This window comes from Drosophila ananassae, chromosome XL (assembly GCF_017639315.1).
Source record: "Drosophila ananassae strain 14024-0371.13 chromosome XL, ASM1763931v2, whole genome shotgun sequence".
NCBI lineage: Eukaryota > Metazoa > Arthropoda > Insecta > Diptera > Drosophilidae > Drosophila > Drosophila ananassae.
The window spans coordinates 4,209,817-4,226,186 of record NC_057931.1 but is presented as its reverse complement, the minus strand read 5'-3'; the positions used below and the strand labels follow the sequence as shown (position 1 = coordinate 4,226,186).

General features: G+C 36.2%; 1 protein-coding gene across 3 annotated transcripts in view; it reads left to right on the top strand.

The window, feature by feature from the left end:
- Positions 1–16,370, top strand: part of LOC6503558 (serine-rich adhesin for platelets) — an 80,656-nt gene that overhangs the window by 13,896 nt on the left and 50,390 nt on the right. The window contains exons 1-3 of one of the 3 annotated variants that reach the window (XM_044716724.1): positions 348–507; positions 1,072–1,165; positions 3,772–4,251. In XM_044716724.1, the coding sequence (XP_044572659.1) occupies positions 3,898–4,251 (354 nt within the window). In that variant the 5' untranslated portion in view covers positions 348–507; positions 1,072–1,165; positions 3,772–3,897. Of the gene's footprint in view, positions 1–347; positions 1,166–3,771; positions 4,252–16,370 lie in introns of those variants that run through there. The other 2 variants (XM_032452822.2, XM_014905500.3) reach the window with 2 other exon arrangements.

The window sequence follows — 16,370 nt, the reverse complement described above, 5'->3', positions numbered from 1 at the left end:
AGACATGCTGGAGAGATGGCCGGAGATCAATGGCAAGATTTTTTTGGTAATTAAGTGATTTAAATAGATTTTTATTGTAAAAAAGTAATAAAACAATAATATTGTATAATTTTTAAACTAATAAATTAATTAATTATAATATAAACAATAAATAACTCCCAAATAAAATAATTTTAATCTCAAGAGCGCAAAAATTTGGCCAGAACTCCCGGAGAGCAAAAGGTGGAAAGAGGGGGGTGGGAAAATAAAAGTTCTCCCACCTACTTTCTCAAGAAGGGCGGTGACTGCGCTCCCTTGCACTCACTCGCTCCTTCCAGAAAGCCTCTCATTAGAATCTGAGCTGGAGAGATGGCAAGATCAATGGAGACCTTTTAGTTCCAGGTCATCAGTGGGCGGGAGTACACGTATTTGCTTTTCTTGCGCGCACTGAACAGTTAGATCCGATAACGGGACCTAGTGTAAAGTGACGCCAATACGCAATTGGCATTTAATTTTCTGCAATAAAAAGTGAGTTTTAATTGGCCGATTAAACAGATTTAATTGCCTTAAAGTGAAGAAGAAGAGTGTTAATAAAAGTGGAAATAGTGCATGAAATAGTTTAGGCCGTAAGTGGGCCTAAAATCTAACCTGAAAAAAAGCCAAGAAAAAAAGTGGAAAGAAAAATGAAAAAAAGAGAAGAAGAAGAACTATTACTGTAACGAGCATTAGGGTGGCCCTTGCCACGCCACTCTCCACGCCCACGCCCACTCTCCCCTCCCCCCCCTGGTCATTCTTATCAGCGTTGCACGTTTTTATCATAAATTTTACACTCGGCTTGCAATTTTATGCTCGTTTTTGGTGTTTTTTTTGTTATTTTTTTAGTAGCCCGGCCAGGCTGGACATTAAAAAGCCAGACAACGCCATCGGATTTGGTTCTTGTTGAGTTTTTTTTTTGTTTTTTGGGGTGGTCCCCATTAAAATACTTTTTGCGAAGGCCTGACGAGAGAGAGGGAAGTGAGATGGGGAATGGGGGATGGTGGGGGAGATGGGCACATCGATATCCCATTTATTGTTTATCAATTTTACGAGGAGGCCAATAAACACGAAACGAAAAAAAAGGAGAGCCCAAGTGCCGGCCGGATTTGCTTTTTGGCTTTAAAAAAAGGCTACACGCAGAGAAAATATGGTGTGTAATTATTATTTTATTTTTGTTGCTTTATTTATATTATTTTAGCTCTATTAATGTTTTATTTTTATTATTTTTTTATTATAATATTTGTATTATTTTAGTTTTAATATATTATTTATCATATTTCTAGTTTCAATATTTTTCTCATTATTTTTATATTATATCTATTTTTATTATTATTTCTCTTAAAGTTTCTAGTTAAATTTCTAATTATTTTTTTTAAATATATATATTTATTTTTTAGTATTTATTATTATTTATTAATTATTATCTCTTATTTTTATCCTCCTACTTAATAATTATTATCTTTAAAAGTAAGAAATCTTTTTCTTTATTATTTCTTCATAATTTATTATTTTTTATGATTTATAAAAATTTATTTATTTTTAATTTTATTTTTTATTTATAATTTATAATTATTTTTATAAAACCCCCCTAATGTAATTTTCAGTGTACATTGTTTTTGTCCTTAATTATATTTAATATTTGCCATCAATCTATGGAGTTTTTTTTCGAGAAAAACACTTGAAAAAACATCGTGTCCTCTTTGTCCTTTTTTTCATCGCGGATTCATGGATTACTGAAATCCCTCGGATTGACATTATTTTTTATGATTCGTAAGAACGTTGATTGGCATAATAACGGTGATTATTGGCCAGAAGGGGAGGAGGCAGAAAGAGAATGAGAAAAAAGGGCCAACGGCATGACGTTGCGTATACGCAGTGGTGGCCCCTTAACTGGAAACTGCAACTGAAACTGCAAATGATCATTGCACGCCTGGCTGGCCGGGCACTTGTGCAAATGAAGTGTGTACACAAAGTATCATTCACGCTATCATTGACGGCTGATAAGAGGGGGGGAGTGGGGATAAAAATAAAGAAAAGAGAGGGGAAGTTAGCGGGAGTTGCAGGAGGGCGAGAGCAGAAGAGGAAGTAACAGAAACAGGACAGGAATAAATAATAAAAAATAAATAACAAATAATAAATAAAATCATAAAACCATAAAGTAATAATAATAATAATAATAAATAATTAAAAGTATATATATATCTAAATATTTTATTTACAGTGTAGCTGTATATGCCTCTTTGCCATTTACCGTTAACTTCTCTTAACTCCCCAGCCTCTTATCTTCACGCCCTCTTTCGCCAACACCTCTCTCTCTCTCTCACTGTCTCCTAATGAGAGCCAAAGAAAGGGGGGGCCTTAAGGTGGAGAAGGAGAGAGGAGCGGACAAGAGCGGACAAGATGCAATATAATTTCAGGCACGCCCTCTTATTGCCGCCCACTTACAAGACAAAATCAAAGAGAAAATAAATAAAAAAAAAAATTATTATCTAGCACTTGTTATGATCATTTTATTGCATTTTCTTTTCGAATTTAATTGAAAAGTGAAATTGAAATTTCTTCTTCTTTTTAGTTTCTTTATTGTTTTTCTTCTTCTTCTTCTGCATCAATTATTAAAAAATTATATTTTTTGATTTTTGCACGAAGAGTGGATGAAAGTGCACTCATTATTTGCCATTTTCTTTTGTTTTTCTTTATAATTGTGCATTTTCCAGCAACCATTTTCCATTTCCCATTTTCCATTTCCACTCCTTATTTCCATGGAATATTTAAATGATATATTCCATTTTCCTCCCTTTTCTTTCACTCTCTCTCTCCTTCTCCCTCTTCTCACATATTTAATTATTATTTTTTGTTTAAAAATTCCATTAACTTTTCCTGCAACAAGTTTTGGTAAGAAAATAAAAGGGGAAATTGGAAGGAATTTTCATTCAAAATCTTGAATTTGGGAATTTTTGGGGAAATTGAAACGAAAAGTTCGAAAGGAAAAGGATTTCTGTTTTTAAAAGGTATTTTGTTTATAAATTTAATGAAAATTGTGAAAATTCAAAAACTCTTAGTTTTATGTCTAAATCGATTTATTTCGATACAAATATTTATCGATAAACAGATTTTCTTTGAGATTTTGGTGGTAAAGAATTGGTAAAGAATTGAATTTGAAATCTTTTTAGGTTTTTTCCAGAAAATTTAATCAAATTTGATCAAAAATACAGACATTGGAAGGGGTTATAACAATAAAAATAGTATTTTTACAAGGGGGTTTCCCATAAAAGTTAAAAAAAAATGGAAAAAATATTTTTTAGGGAAATTAAGTTAGGGAAATATATTATTAATTAAATTAATCTTAAAAACTAAAAGATCAGCTGTATCTAGAGGTCTTCTACAAAATTCCCTAATTTCCAGCCAAAAAAAAATCCCCAATAATCTGAAATCTTATCCAACTCAGAGTCTAAAGACACAAATATTTCCTGAAATTTTACTTTTCACCTTTATTTGAAGTTGAAATTGCTTTTTGGGAGAAAGTTTTGTGAGAAAGAAAATGGCGGAAAATGTGCGAGTCTCGGCTTTAGATCGACTGGCAAGCAATAAACAAACTATTTGCTGTATTTTTGTGTATATTTTCCCACCAACCCCCCACCACCACTACCCCCCCTAAAAAAAACACACACACACATATGGAGAGCTTGCTTGGCTGACACTTGAGAACAAGTTGGAATTTATTTCAGTATTTTTTTTTCCTCATTTTTTTTCTTGCAGTGGCAGTGGCAGTCACTATATAGTGGATATAGAGGATATATAACTGTAAAGGATATACAGGAGAGATAGACAGGAAAGGAGTGAGGAAGGACTGAGCAAGGAGGCGGAGGCGGTGGGCGGGGCAACATGACGTCGTCAGCAATAAATAAAAGAGGACGCAGAGTTGCCAATGCGTTCCAATTTCTGGCAATTGTTCTCTATTGCTTCTGTCTAGTGCATGGCCAACAGCAACAACAACAACAACAACAGAAGCAACAACAACAACAACACTTGAAATACCAACAATTGCAATATCAAATGCAACAACAATATGAATACCAACAACAACAGCACTTTCAACAGCAATTCCAACAACAACAGCAGCAGCAACAACAAAAGGAGAAGCATCAACAACAACAACAACTAACACCAACAACAACAATCGCCCAGCAGCAACATGAGGAGTCCTTCGAGTCCTTGCTGTCCACTCAGCCATCTCAGGTGAGTCATAATACCCTTCTTTTATTAACTTTCCACATGCCACTTGCCACATGATTTAAAAAATAAAATGTCCATACACTGAGCAAAAAGATAAGTACAAAAAAAGTATATTATAAAATTTAAAGCCACATTAAAATCCCTTAAAACTATTGCCAAAAAGAGTTAAAAATTTAAAACTAAAATAAATAAGAAAAATATTTAAAATCCTTCTTAAAAATAAAGTATAAAAAAAAATTGTAACTTTGAAATTTTTTAAATAAATATAAAATATATCGGACCTAGACCCTATTTGGAACAAGTCTCAAAAAATATCCCATAAAATAGGCCTTTAAAAATCCCTTGAAACTAATCCGACCAAAAACTAAAAGATTGAAGAAAAAAATACTAAGAAAAAATATATCCTTGTTAATAAATATATATGTATAAATATATTTCGAACCTTGGCCCGACTTAGAACAAGGCTCCAACAAAAATCTCTTAAATAACCCTTTACAAATCCCTTCAAACTAAACCGAACAAAGTCCCTTAAAACTTAAAACTCCCCTAATCTTTAAATATCTCTTTAAACTAAAACAAAAAATAATAGAAATTTCTAATATAATATATCTTTATAAAGTTTATAAAAGTTTACAGACTTTGACTACAGAGAAATCTACAGGGCAGGGGTATTAAAAAATCCCCAAAAATTACCTAGAAATTCCCAAAAAAAAAAACTAAAATATAAAACAAAAAATTATTAGGAAAGGTATTTAAAGTTATTGTTAAATAAAAAGCTATCGAAATTGTGGGATTTGTGGGAAAATAATATAATACTACTAACTTTAAACTATAAATTTCCCCTTAAAAATGCCCTTAAAATATTTAAGCAATTATTAGGCATTTGATGGGAAATCAGGAGCTAACAAGGTCAATTTATAATCATTACTTTGCGGAATGAACTGGATTAGGTGGCCAAGCGAAAAATAAACCTGCAGCTCATTGCGTAATTAATTGAAATCAGTGAGCTGATGGTCCGGTCTAGTCCGGCCAGAGTTGCCACAGCTGCCGATTGCCTTCTCGTCTGGCAAATTGAATTTGATTCTCTTGCGAGTCTGTACTGAGTTCCGAGTTCAGTAGCAGCTGCAACTGCTTTAAAACCAAATCCCCAAATGCCAACTTTTCGTTTCGGAATGGGGATTGGGGGAATGGGGAGTGGGAATCGAAAAAAAGGACGAGAATATCCTTCTTCAAGTCACTCCCATTGAGGCATTGAACCTCAAGTTCAATAAGCTGATTAACTGAATGAAATCAGCAATGAAAATGAAATAGAAAGTGCCTTCGGCATCAGCTTTTTGGCTTTTCTACTTTTTTTTTTGTTTTTTTTTGCTATACTTTTTTTGTCTTTTGTCTGGCACTGTGGCAACCATAGACCATGTTACCACATCTGCCACACACACAATTCTGGTAATTTGCGGTTCTTAAATGATTAATTTGTTTTTGATAGACTTTAAGCTATATTTAATTAGCATGCCAACTCCAAGAAGAGAGCCCAAAAGTTTCCTTTATTCCTCTTTTGCTGCAAAAAGTTTTTCCTATTAAATTCAAGCTGGCAATACTAGCAAGGGAAATTCTATTCAAGTCATTAGAATGGCTGGGAATAATTGTATTTGGGGAATATTTAATTCTTGTTTTGATTGAAAATATATTTATTATTCAAATTGCTTTCATTATTGACTTGGCAACCCTAAAGGGGTTCTATTGTATTAAATATTCTCTTCTAATCTCTTTTTCCATTTTATCAATAGATAATAGGCTTGGCTATGGATTATTTATTTGCTTTATTGCAAATATGCCTGCTTTATAGATTGACTTGGCAACCCTGTTAGCATTTTTTTTTTTAAGTCTCTGCTATCAGCAGAGAACCTAAATAGTACTCCCTTATAAGAAGTAAATAAACTCCCTTTTAAGCCCCAACTAGTTGCTTAAAATTGTCCACCATAGTGACAACCCTGGCAGTGGGAAGCCCGTTAATTTCACACACGATTTGCTGCTTAGTTTTTTGTTTTTTTTTCCTATTTTGTTCTGCCCTTTCCGACCCACTCACACTCTTGGGCTATGTTGTCAGTGACTTTTCACCGCCTTGACTGTCCTTTGCGGAAAAAAAAGAAGAAAAAATTGCCAAAATCCCTGGAACATTTTCCCCTTGGCCTCGAAATTTTTTGGACAAAAGGCGTGCCAAGCTTTTGTCACGGGGGCCAAAAACCACTGAGCCAGTGAGTCAGTGAGCCACTCCGTCCCAACCTCCCAGAGCCAGAGCCAGAGCCAGAGCCAGAGCCAGAGCTCTAAACCAACTTTGCAGGACAAAACGTGGCAGCGTTTTGTAGATTTTTAAGTCCCATAAATTTGAAGTGTCAATATATAAAACCGCATATGTGCGGGGCCAACAATGGATGTGCGCTAGATGCGAGTGTGCTTTAGGGGGGGGCAGCCACTAAGAAATGCCAGCGAGTCGAAATTCATAAATTCAAGCGTAAAATAAAATGCAACCAGCAGAACAGAAGTAGAAAGCAATAGCTGGCTGGTTTGGGGGATTTTTATTTGTAGGATTTTATGAATATATGTTTGAGGGAGGGAGCAAGGTTTTTTTTTAAGGTGTAGATGGACCTATCGGTAGGGTATTAGGGGGTATTATCAAGGGGGTTATAGAGGTAGTTTGTAGATGGAAGGTAGAGGAAGGCAGGAAGTAGGTTTCAGATTTTATAACTAGGTTTTTAGTTAAAGAGTTTAGTTTTAGTTTTAGTTAGTTAGTTTTTTACTTAGAATCTTCAATATTTTATAGATTTTTAAAATATTTTCTTTAGTTTTCAGATGGAACTATCGTATAATGAGGAGGGATTAATTAGTTATTGATATAACATTTTTGAGTTAAAATTAAATGAATTAATATATTTCCTAAAAAATTTTTTTAATATTTTTCCTTCTTATATTTTTTATATTTTTCTCTCTATATTTTCCCCTATTTTTCCCCTTTTTTGGGCCACCCCGACAGTCACGAATCACGCGCCCATCCCTCTGGGGCCACACATAAATTATATGAATGAGGTTTTTTGCTTTATAGTTGCGCGTTCCGTGTCTGTGGCCAAGGGCCCTGGTCCATGTCCATGTCGGTGTCCGTGTCCTGGTCCTGGTCCGAGTTCTCTGGCACTTTTTGGTCATGCCCCACCCACCCCCCTACCACTAATCCCCTCCTGGCTTCCATGTGGCGTCTGGGGTCTTGTGTGGCTTTTATTTTATTGCAAACTTCAAATAAAAACACAGCAGTAGCAATAGCACAAAACTTGTTAAAAGAACCAACAAAAAAAAATATGAGAAAAAAATAAAAAAAAGAGAGACAAGGAGGAAGGAAATATTGTATGAAATAAAAGAGCATCAACAATGCAAGTTCTGGATGGAAAAAAAAGGGGGTAAGTCCCTCTAGAAAATAGTAAGCCAGGCAGGGGAGGGGGGCAATCAAATCAATTTCAAGTACCAATCGACTCCATCGAGTCATGACCGCATCAGAGTGGCGGTCTTTAATAATCGATGGGTTCATCAATCAGGCCCACAGGCCCACAGCCTAGAATTCATTTTTCAAACCAAAGAACCAAAAAATAAATCGCAATCGCTTCGAGCTGAATGAGTTGACACAAAATTCAACTAAAGAGCTTGATTTTTCTCATTTTTTAAGCTTAAAATTGAATAAATTTTTGATCGAAAAGTGCCAAGTAATTTAATTATATTTTTTAGACAAAGATTTATGTCTGATTCGTGATATTATCAAGGGGGGAAGATTTTTGGGGTTAATACTTCGAGTTTCCTTGCCATTTAATTGGTAACTTATGAAGGGAAATTTTCTAGGGAGAGAAGGGAATTGTAACTTAAGGAAATTTATGTTTTTTATTGAAAAAGAAAACTTTAAAGAATCAATTAGAAGTCTTCCTGTTAAACTGATTTATAAATCAAGTGTTTCTGATAATTTTTATTCTTTTTTAAAGAAAAAATCCCTATACAAGTGCTCTTAATAAATTCCCATTCATATAAAAATATCCTTTTCTAGAGAAAAGTCCTTTCTTTTATTCTTTTTGCATAAAGGGTTTTGAATAAATTCCCATAAATTTCCCTGGCTAAAACATTGCCTGGGAAGTATTTTCTTATTTCCTTAAAAGTCCCAATATTTGCTTAAGTTTTTTTAAAATCAAGTAACTTTCAATGAAATAAAAATCCCCTCCCAAAGAAAAAAATCCCTGTATTTTTCTTCTTAATTTGCTTATTTATTTAAGAATAGAAAACAAGCAATTAAGAGAAAATTCTCCCAAAGAATCCTGTTTGGGTAAAAAAACCCCAACTGTTTCAATAAATTTCCCTACCTATTAATTAAATTCCCCTATATTTCCCCTGGAAAATCCCCTTTTTAAATCACTTAAAATATCGTATCCATAACCTTGGATAATATCCCATTTTTTTCGCTGGCAATTAGCTAGAAATTGTAATTACAAATTTTGTAGCATACTTATTAGGGGCCAGCAGCTGAGACAGAGAGTCCTGAGCGTGGCAGGGCGGCAAGAGGGAGGGTGTTGGAAGGGAAGTGCTGGCCTGTGCTGGGAACCCCGTTGAGACGTTATGTCAGTCAACGGCAAAGCTGAAAATCGCTTAAGATTAATGATGCAAAAAATTGAGCATCATTAAAGAAAGTGAAAATGGAATTAAGTGCAAAGCGTGCACAGAAGAGTGGCAGAAAAGGGGTGGTAGGGCTTATGGGGCACAAGACCACAAACAAGGTGCAAGAAGGGGGGAGAAGGGAAGAAGGAAGTACGTGCAACACGCAAAGCGGAAGAAAATGTGCGGCATAAAACTTAACTACAATAAGTGCCAGGCCAAAAACGAGCTGACAACAACAACAACAGCTAAACTGAGACTAGAAAACACATACCTACACTGAGAAAAATTAAGAAAATTATAAGAAAAATTAAAATAAATATTTAGAGAGATTTTTAAAGACTTTTTAGGTCTTAAGTCCTTAGACTTTGTCTTTAAAAGTATAAAATACAACTTCCCCATATTTTCTCTCACTTTATAGTCGTGGGCGTGACCCCTTGCCCCCCTGCAAAGGTCTATCTGTGTAGCAAGTAGTTAGGCCAAGTGCCACGTACGTGCAGCGGAAGCGGAAATGGCAAATGGCAGAACAGGGCCCAAGCTGTTTGGGTGTGGGTGTGTGGGTGACGAAGGGAGCCACCACCACCATCATGCCGGCTAATGTCTTGAGAACGTTGTCTCTTTTCAGCCAAAAAAAAAAAATAGCAAAAAAAAATGCCAAAAAAAGAAGGCCAAAATAGAAACCAAAATAAACCCAATAAGCGGAGAAAAGTTGTTTTTTTTTTTCGTGGGCCAGTTATGGCTTTTTGGGGGCAAAATCCCGGATAAAATACTTCATAAAATATGGATGAGTCTGGAACCAGAGGGTCTTAACAGATCTTTCAGGGATTTTTGAGATAAGCTAGGGTAGCAGAAAAATAAATATGTTTATTTTAGTGTCTTTTTAATCTTTTTTGTGACGAAAGACTTTAAATTATTATTGCTTTTGATATAAGTTTTTTTATTAAAGAATTAGGATTTACATCGGATATTATAAAGATCCATAAGGATTATTATCTTAAGGAATATCTTTCCATTTTTTGATACATTATTTCAGTGACGAAAGATTCCTCTAAATATATATTTTTAATAATAATTTATTGCACTTTATTTTTTTTTGGCTAATTTGTAAGCCATCCTGCTACCTTGTAAGCCGAAATGAAAATGTCTGTCTGGAGGCGAGGCATCATCATATTGCGTCTTAGAAGGATAAACTTTTTCGCCGAAAGGATACTACGCCAGGATGCACAAGAACGGAAAGGGAGGTAGGAAGGAGGGCAAGGAGGATGAAGCCATGACTGGCATGCCAAAAAATAATTAGCGCGTTGTGTTTATAAGTTTCCGTTTAAAAGCGTTTTACTCGGCGATGGAAATGGGAAATTCAAGAGAAAAGTGGAGCGGGGAGATTGGGACTTTGATATATTAATGAGCCAACGATCCATTGATGATTTGAATATTTTTTTTTTGGCTCTAAACTTTGAAGATGGTTAATCCAAGCAATAAAAAATTGAAAAGCCCAAAAACCAATTTGCGGTTTCAGCGAAATAGTTTCCCTAAAAAAAAATCCTTTGACTTTGTTTTCGGGGGGGAAAAAGTGGCTCTGACTTGGGATTTTTCAACAACAACATGGCATGGAATATGCAAAAATAAAATATCCAAAAACAAAAAAAAAAATGGAAAAACAAAGTTGCTGTTTCGCATATGCATTTTGCATTTTGCATTTCGCTTTTGGCCTTTGGCTGGGAGCTCTGCGTTAGCTTTTCCTGGTGGCATGTGATAAGCGCCACTAAAGCCCTATAAGCTTGCGGCATTACAGCAACATCAGCGGCCAGAAACCAGGCAACCCAGGCAATCCAGGCAACTCTGGAACTTGCAACCAGCAACTTGCAACTCCCCCCCCCCCCCCCCCCCCCCCCCAAAAACACTATGAAACACAAATAAAAGAAGCACCCAGTTGGCGGGATTAAATTCAACTCGAAGAGGGTTTTTAGGGGTAAAAATGAGGGAAATTTTAAATATTTCTAGGGCAAAAAAATACCAGAGAAATACCAAAAAAAGTACTAAACAAGTACTAAAATAGAAAGCCAACTTTAAATGTGTTTATTTTCCAATCACTGCCTAATTAGTGCATTTCCCTTGAATTTGAATGAGTTTTCACATCATTTGCCATTGCAGGATGCAGGATGCAGGACGAGTCCTGTTTCGAGTCCCATCCTGTCCTGCATCGCATTGTCCTCGACACAATGTCCTTGGGTGCCTTGGGGGCAGTGGCTTTGGTATTGGCGGCACGAACTGGTGACTTCAATTGAACGGCTTTCACCGAACCGAGAGCTTTGTTTGTCTTTTGTGTTTCGCTTTGGCCCCTTCCCCCCTTTTGGACTGAGCAGACGCCACTGGTGCTTCACACACTGGGTGTTGGGGAAGGGATTTCAATGGGACACCAACATTAGCTGTCTTTATCAAGATGCTGTCACGAGGGGAGCTCTAATATGATTGCTTTATAAGTGGAGGTCTTTCGTCACGGAAAATAGATCAAAATATGGAAGGACTTTCTCTGAGATGATATTATTTCTTTATTGAAAACCTTAGGGGATTGTTTTATTGGCGGAGGTCGTTCGTCACTGATTTCTTATTACCAGAGGTCTTTTGTCCCTAAAGTTTTAGACTTTTTTGAGGAAATATACATGATTTCTGCTAATAGTTGTAACTCCTTAATGAAAACACTAGTGTGATTGCTTTATTAGCAGAGATTTATAGTTACTGATTGCTTATAATCATAATTCCTTCGTCACTGAACAACAAAATATAAAGAAAATGGACAGACTTTGAGATGATATATGATATTCGGTAGTCATCTTCTAGTAGATAGCAGAATACTAGGAAAGTAGAAAAGGTCTTTTGCCACAGATTTATTTTTAGCAGAGATCTTTCGTCACTGTAACGTTTATAAACAAACGAAAAGACTTTCTGTGAGATGATTTATGATATCCAGTAATGATATCCTTTCTTCGATGAAAAAACTAAAACTATTCGTTCATAAGCAGAGGTCTTTCGTCACTGAAAATACTTGATAATACCCTTTATGATACCCAGTTACCAATCCTATCCCTTTGAACTAAAAAGTAGTGGAAATAAAACACCTATTCCAACAATTACCAGCCGTGAGAGTAAAAACTGCTTCATTAGCACAAATTACAGAGTGCGCGTGAATTATTAGTGTAGTGTGGCCAACATTATGGCAACTAATTAAAGTAAAATGCAAATATTTGACCAAATGGAAATTCAAAGCATTAGCCGAACAGAATTTGATTAAATTCTACCCAAAAGACAAGCTATACGACAAAAAAGAGGGGTCTAGGGGGTCCAGGGGGCTAGTACTAGGCTAGTACCATTGAAATGAAACGAAATGAAATTACAAATTAATTGTTGTACCGACTGAATGGAATGTGCTAGTGTTGTTGTTGAATAAAATTGTGCATTTTATTCAGTGTTTTGTTGTGTGTCGAGGTGTGATTCTCTGTTCTCTGGTCTGCCCTTTTTTTATTTGCCATATTTTGTTTACGGAGGTTAGTCCCCATGCCATCCCATGCCATGCCATGAATTTTTTTTTCTGTGTTTTTTGCCTCATTTAAATGTTGGTCAAACCTTTTGCTACTGTCCTGTTGCCACTGGGGAGGAGGAAGCGAAAGGATATCTTGTTCGCACGCCATTACACACACACACACACACACACACACAGACAGACATCAAATATACAAGGGTGCACTGAAAGAAAGAGGAGGGAGTTAGATATATAATAAGTAGTTTTAGAAGGCCTATCCATAATCATATCTACTTTGGACACTTCGTCACCTACTTGGACAGCCATTAATCTTCTTCTTAGAGATGAACCAACTTCGATAGCTTGGCTCTAAAGTTTTTATCGATAAATCGGGATGCTTGTCTTTAAAATTATCAACAAGATTGTAATAAATATTTCTCTTACCATAACTTCTGACTAACTATGGCTATCACTACAATTTCTGAAATATTTATTTAAAATAGACTGTAGACTATAGACCACCCCTGGAATTATTTGCAGTGTGGGAGTGTGGAGTGTGGAGTGTGGAGTGGGTGCTTGTGTGCGATTGCAATTCGATTGCACACGCTCGAGTGGGCGACAAGCGTAAAAATGCAAATATTTACAAATATGAGAACGAGACCAGAAATTGGCAACGACACAAGAGGATGTGGAGAGGCACGAGGCAGGAGGCAGGAGGCAGAAGGCAGGTCCTGTGGCAGGAGTAGGATATGTGGTATTCATACGATACGACCGGATATACATATGTATGCCATACGATTGTTGCAAGTCTGTGGCCGTTGTTATCATTCCTGCTGCCAGTTTTGAATTCGGTTTCGGTTTTGTCAACTGCTATATGGCAACTGGCAACCAATTTGCAATTTAAACACAATTTACGATGAAACAGAGAGTTTAGCATATGAAACATTGAATATCCTGCCAGGAGATAGTCCCTGCCTATCGATAACTGGCTTCGAAGGATAACAGGAAACGGAAATCACTGCTCTGGTAAGCTTAAGTTTTAAGGTATTAGATGGTACTATATTGGTACTATATTCTATATCTTGGGTGTATTGCCTGGATAGTCGCGAGAAAGTCTGTGGGGTAAAGTGGTCATGTTTTGGAAAACAGGTCCCTGAGGTGGACTGTGTTTGTTGCCATTTTGCCTACAAAACTGTCAAATTAGAGCTGAAAGTTACAGACAGTTAAAGGAGTGAGAGAAATGTGATATAGTAGGAGATATTATATAGTTTAAGGCCAAATAAGAGAGGTTTTTGGGGTAAATAAATTGGAGTTTAAGGGTTTTAAGTGAATTATATATGATTATAATCATTTATAATGATTATAAAGAATATAATACAAAATATTATAGAGTTTAAGGCAGATCCTGTGAGGATTTTGGGTTAAAAATTCTTTATAAAAGAACTCTATTTAAAAAACCTTGTAGTTGAAACTAAGCTTACTTTTCCTTCAAACTCGAAAGCAAAAACCCTTTATTTGACTTAACAATTAATGAAACAAACAAAAGACCACCCTCTTTTTGTTCAGTACACTTTATGTTCAATGTTCTGTGTGCATCTGTTTGCACTTGGTATTTATATCGTGATGCCGTCGACATTTTGTCTTGTAATTAAATTTCCTGTCGCAGCACTCCAGAGGGAGACCAGACCGTGGGAGATATCCGCGTGGAAATCAAACTCACAAGTGGTCCATATATATACCAGTTACCCACTCACTCCCTCACCCTACCACCCCATTTCCGGGCCAGGACGAAGAGCAAGGAGTCTGTAAATTCGCAAAGCAAATATCACTCATACGCCCCGTAAACTGTTTAAAACTGCATGACAGTTGAGTTCACTTGACTGGAGGTGTTGGAGGGGAAAGTAAAGTAAAAAAAAAGTAGAACAAAGCTATCTCGGGTCAAAGTTCAACCTGATAGTCAGTATTTGTAGGCCAGGCTATTCGAGTTAGTCAGCCACGCAATGAATTATTGAAACGATTGGCCAATTGACAAGGAAATTGACTTGCCTACGTGTGTATGAGTGGTGTGTTTGGGTGTTTGGGTGATTTCAGGTGTAATGAAGCGATTGCCAGAGTGTGCAGTCCGTCAGCATTTAGGGCCATCCATTCGTAATCACGCCCTCCTCAGTCCCACTCCCAGTCCCACTCCCAGTTCCCGATTTGTCAATAATTGCCCAAAGTCATTGGCCCTTTATCCCTCCCACAAAGTCGATTTGAAAAGGACTTTAAATAATTTATGAGGATAACATGAACAATGATCGTATTGAGTTTCAATTAATAAAGGGTCTTGGGGGGGGTTCTAATAATTATTATTAGAGTTTAAGATCTAAAGAAAAAATTAAAAGAAAAATAAAAAACAAAACAGAAGAAAAATAACAAAACTTTCATTAAAATACTTGATATAAGCGAGTTTCCAACACTGGCAGACATTTAAATATAAAAAGAGTGGGAGAGAGAGGTGGCTAGATATAACAATAATTTATATATAATAAGATTTAAAGAAAAAATTTAAAAAATTTACCTAAAAAGGGAACAAAAAAGAAGAAAAATAACAAAACTTTCATTAATAAATGTGATATAAGCGAGTTTCCAACACTGGCAGACATTGAAACCTGAAAAGAGAGAGAGAGATGGCTAGCTATGATGCAATAGAGACGGCAATACACATTGTTTATGCCAGCAGGACAGTGGGAGGATAGAAAAAAATCAACAAAAAAAAGACAAAAACCCACTCAGACCAAAAACCAAACCACAAAAACCTGAAAAACCACTCAGGGCCTAAGCGAGATGGTAAATAGAAGAGAAAGAGATAGCAAATAAAGTGTGAAAGAGACAGAAACAAAGCTAAGGTCATGCATAGTTCATGGCATAATTTTGAGAATCGAAACGAAAGTTGAAGTCTCACATCCCGACATCCCAACTGATCGATTTTCGTTTGAAATTGAAATTCAGGCCTTTTCACTTTGCAGCCTCTAGATTGCTGCTTTTATCGTCCTTTTTTTATTGTCCTTGGGGGGCCACTCAGTAGCCCATTAATTAACGCAATTAAATTGATTTTTCATTCAAATTCCAGTCACTCGGCCAGACTCGGACAGAAGCGGACCAGGAATCTCATTAAACAAGAGGCCTTCCACAAGGCCTTCCTAAGAAAGTAATTGGATATTTAATTTTTTTCAAAACCATGGCTATATCTCGGCCGATTTTTATCCGACTCTCAAAAGGGAATACCTCAAGCGATTTCTGAATCGATTTCCCATTATACTGCATCAAAATCCCGCCACAAAATATTTTTTCAAAATTTTTCAAAAAATTGAAGGGGATCCCCTTCGAAATGCTGGATTTTCGAATGAGGCCCACATCCATGGCTATATCTCAGCCGATTCTTATCCGATTCCTAAGCGGAGTACCTTAAACGATTTCTAGATCGATTCCCCATCATTCTGCATCAAAATCCCGCCACAAAATATTTTTTCAAAATTTTTCAAAAAATTGTAGGGGATCCCCTTCGAAATGGTGGATTTTCGAATATGGCCCACATCCATGGCTATATCTCAGCCGATTCTTATCCGATTCCTGAGAGGAATACCTTAAACGATTTCTGGATTGATTCCCTACGATTCTGCATCAAAATCCCGCCACAAAATATTTTTTCAAAATTTTTCAAAAAATTGAAGGGGATCCCCTTCGAAATGCTGGATTTTCGTATGAGGCCCACATCCATGGCTATATCTCAGCCGATTCTTATCCGATTCCTAAGCGGAATACCTTAAACGATTTCTGAATCGATTCCCCATCATTCTGCATCAAAATCCCGCCACAAAATATTTTTTCAAAATTTTTCAAAAAATTGAAGGGGATCCCCTTCGAAATGTTGGATTTTCGAATATGG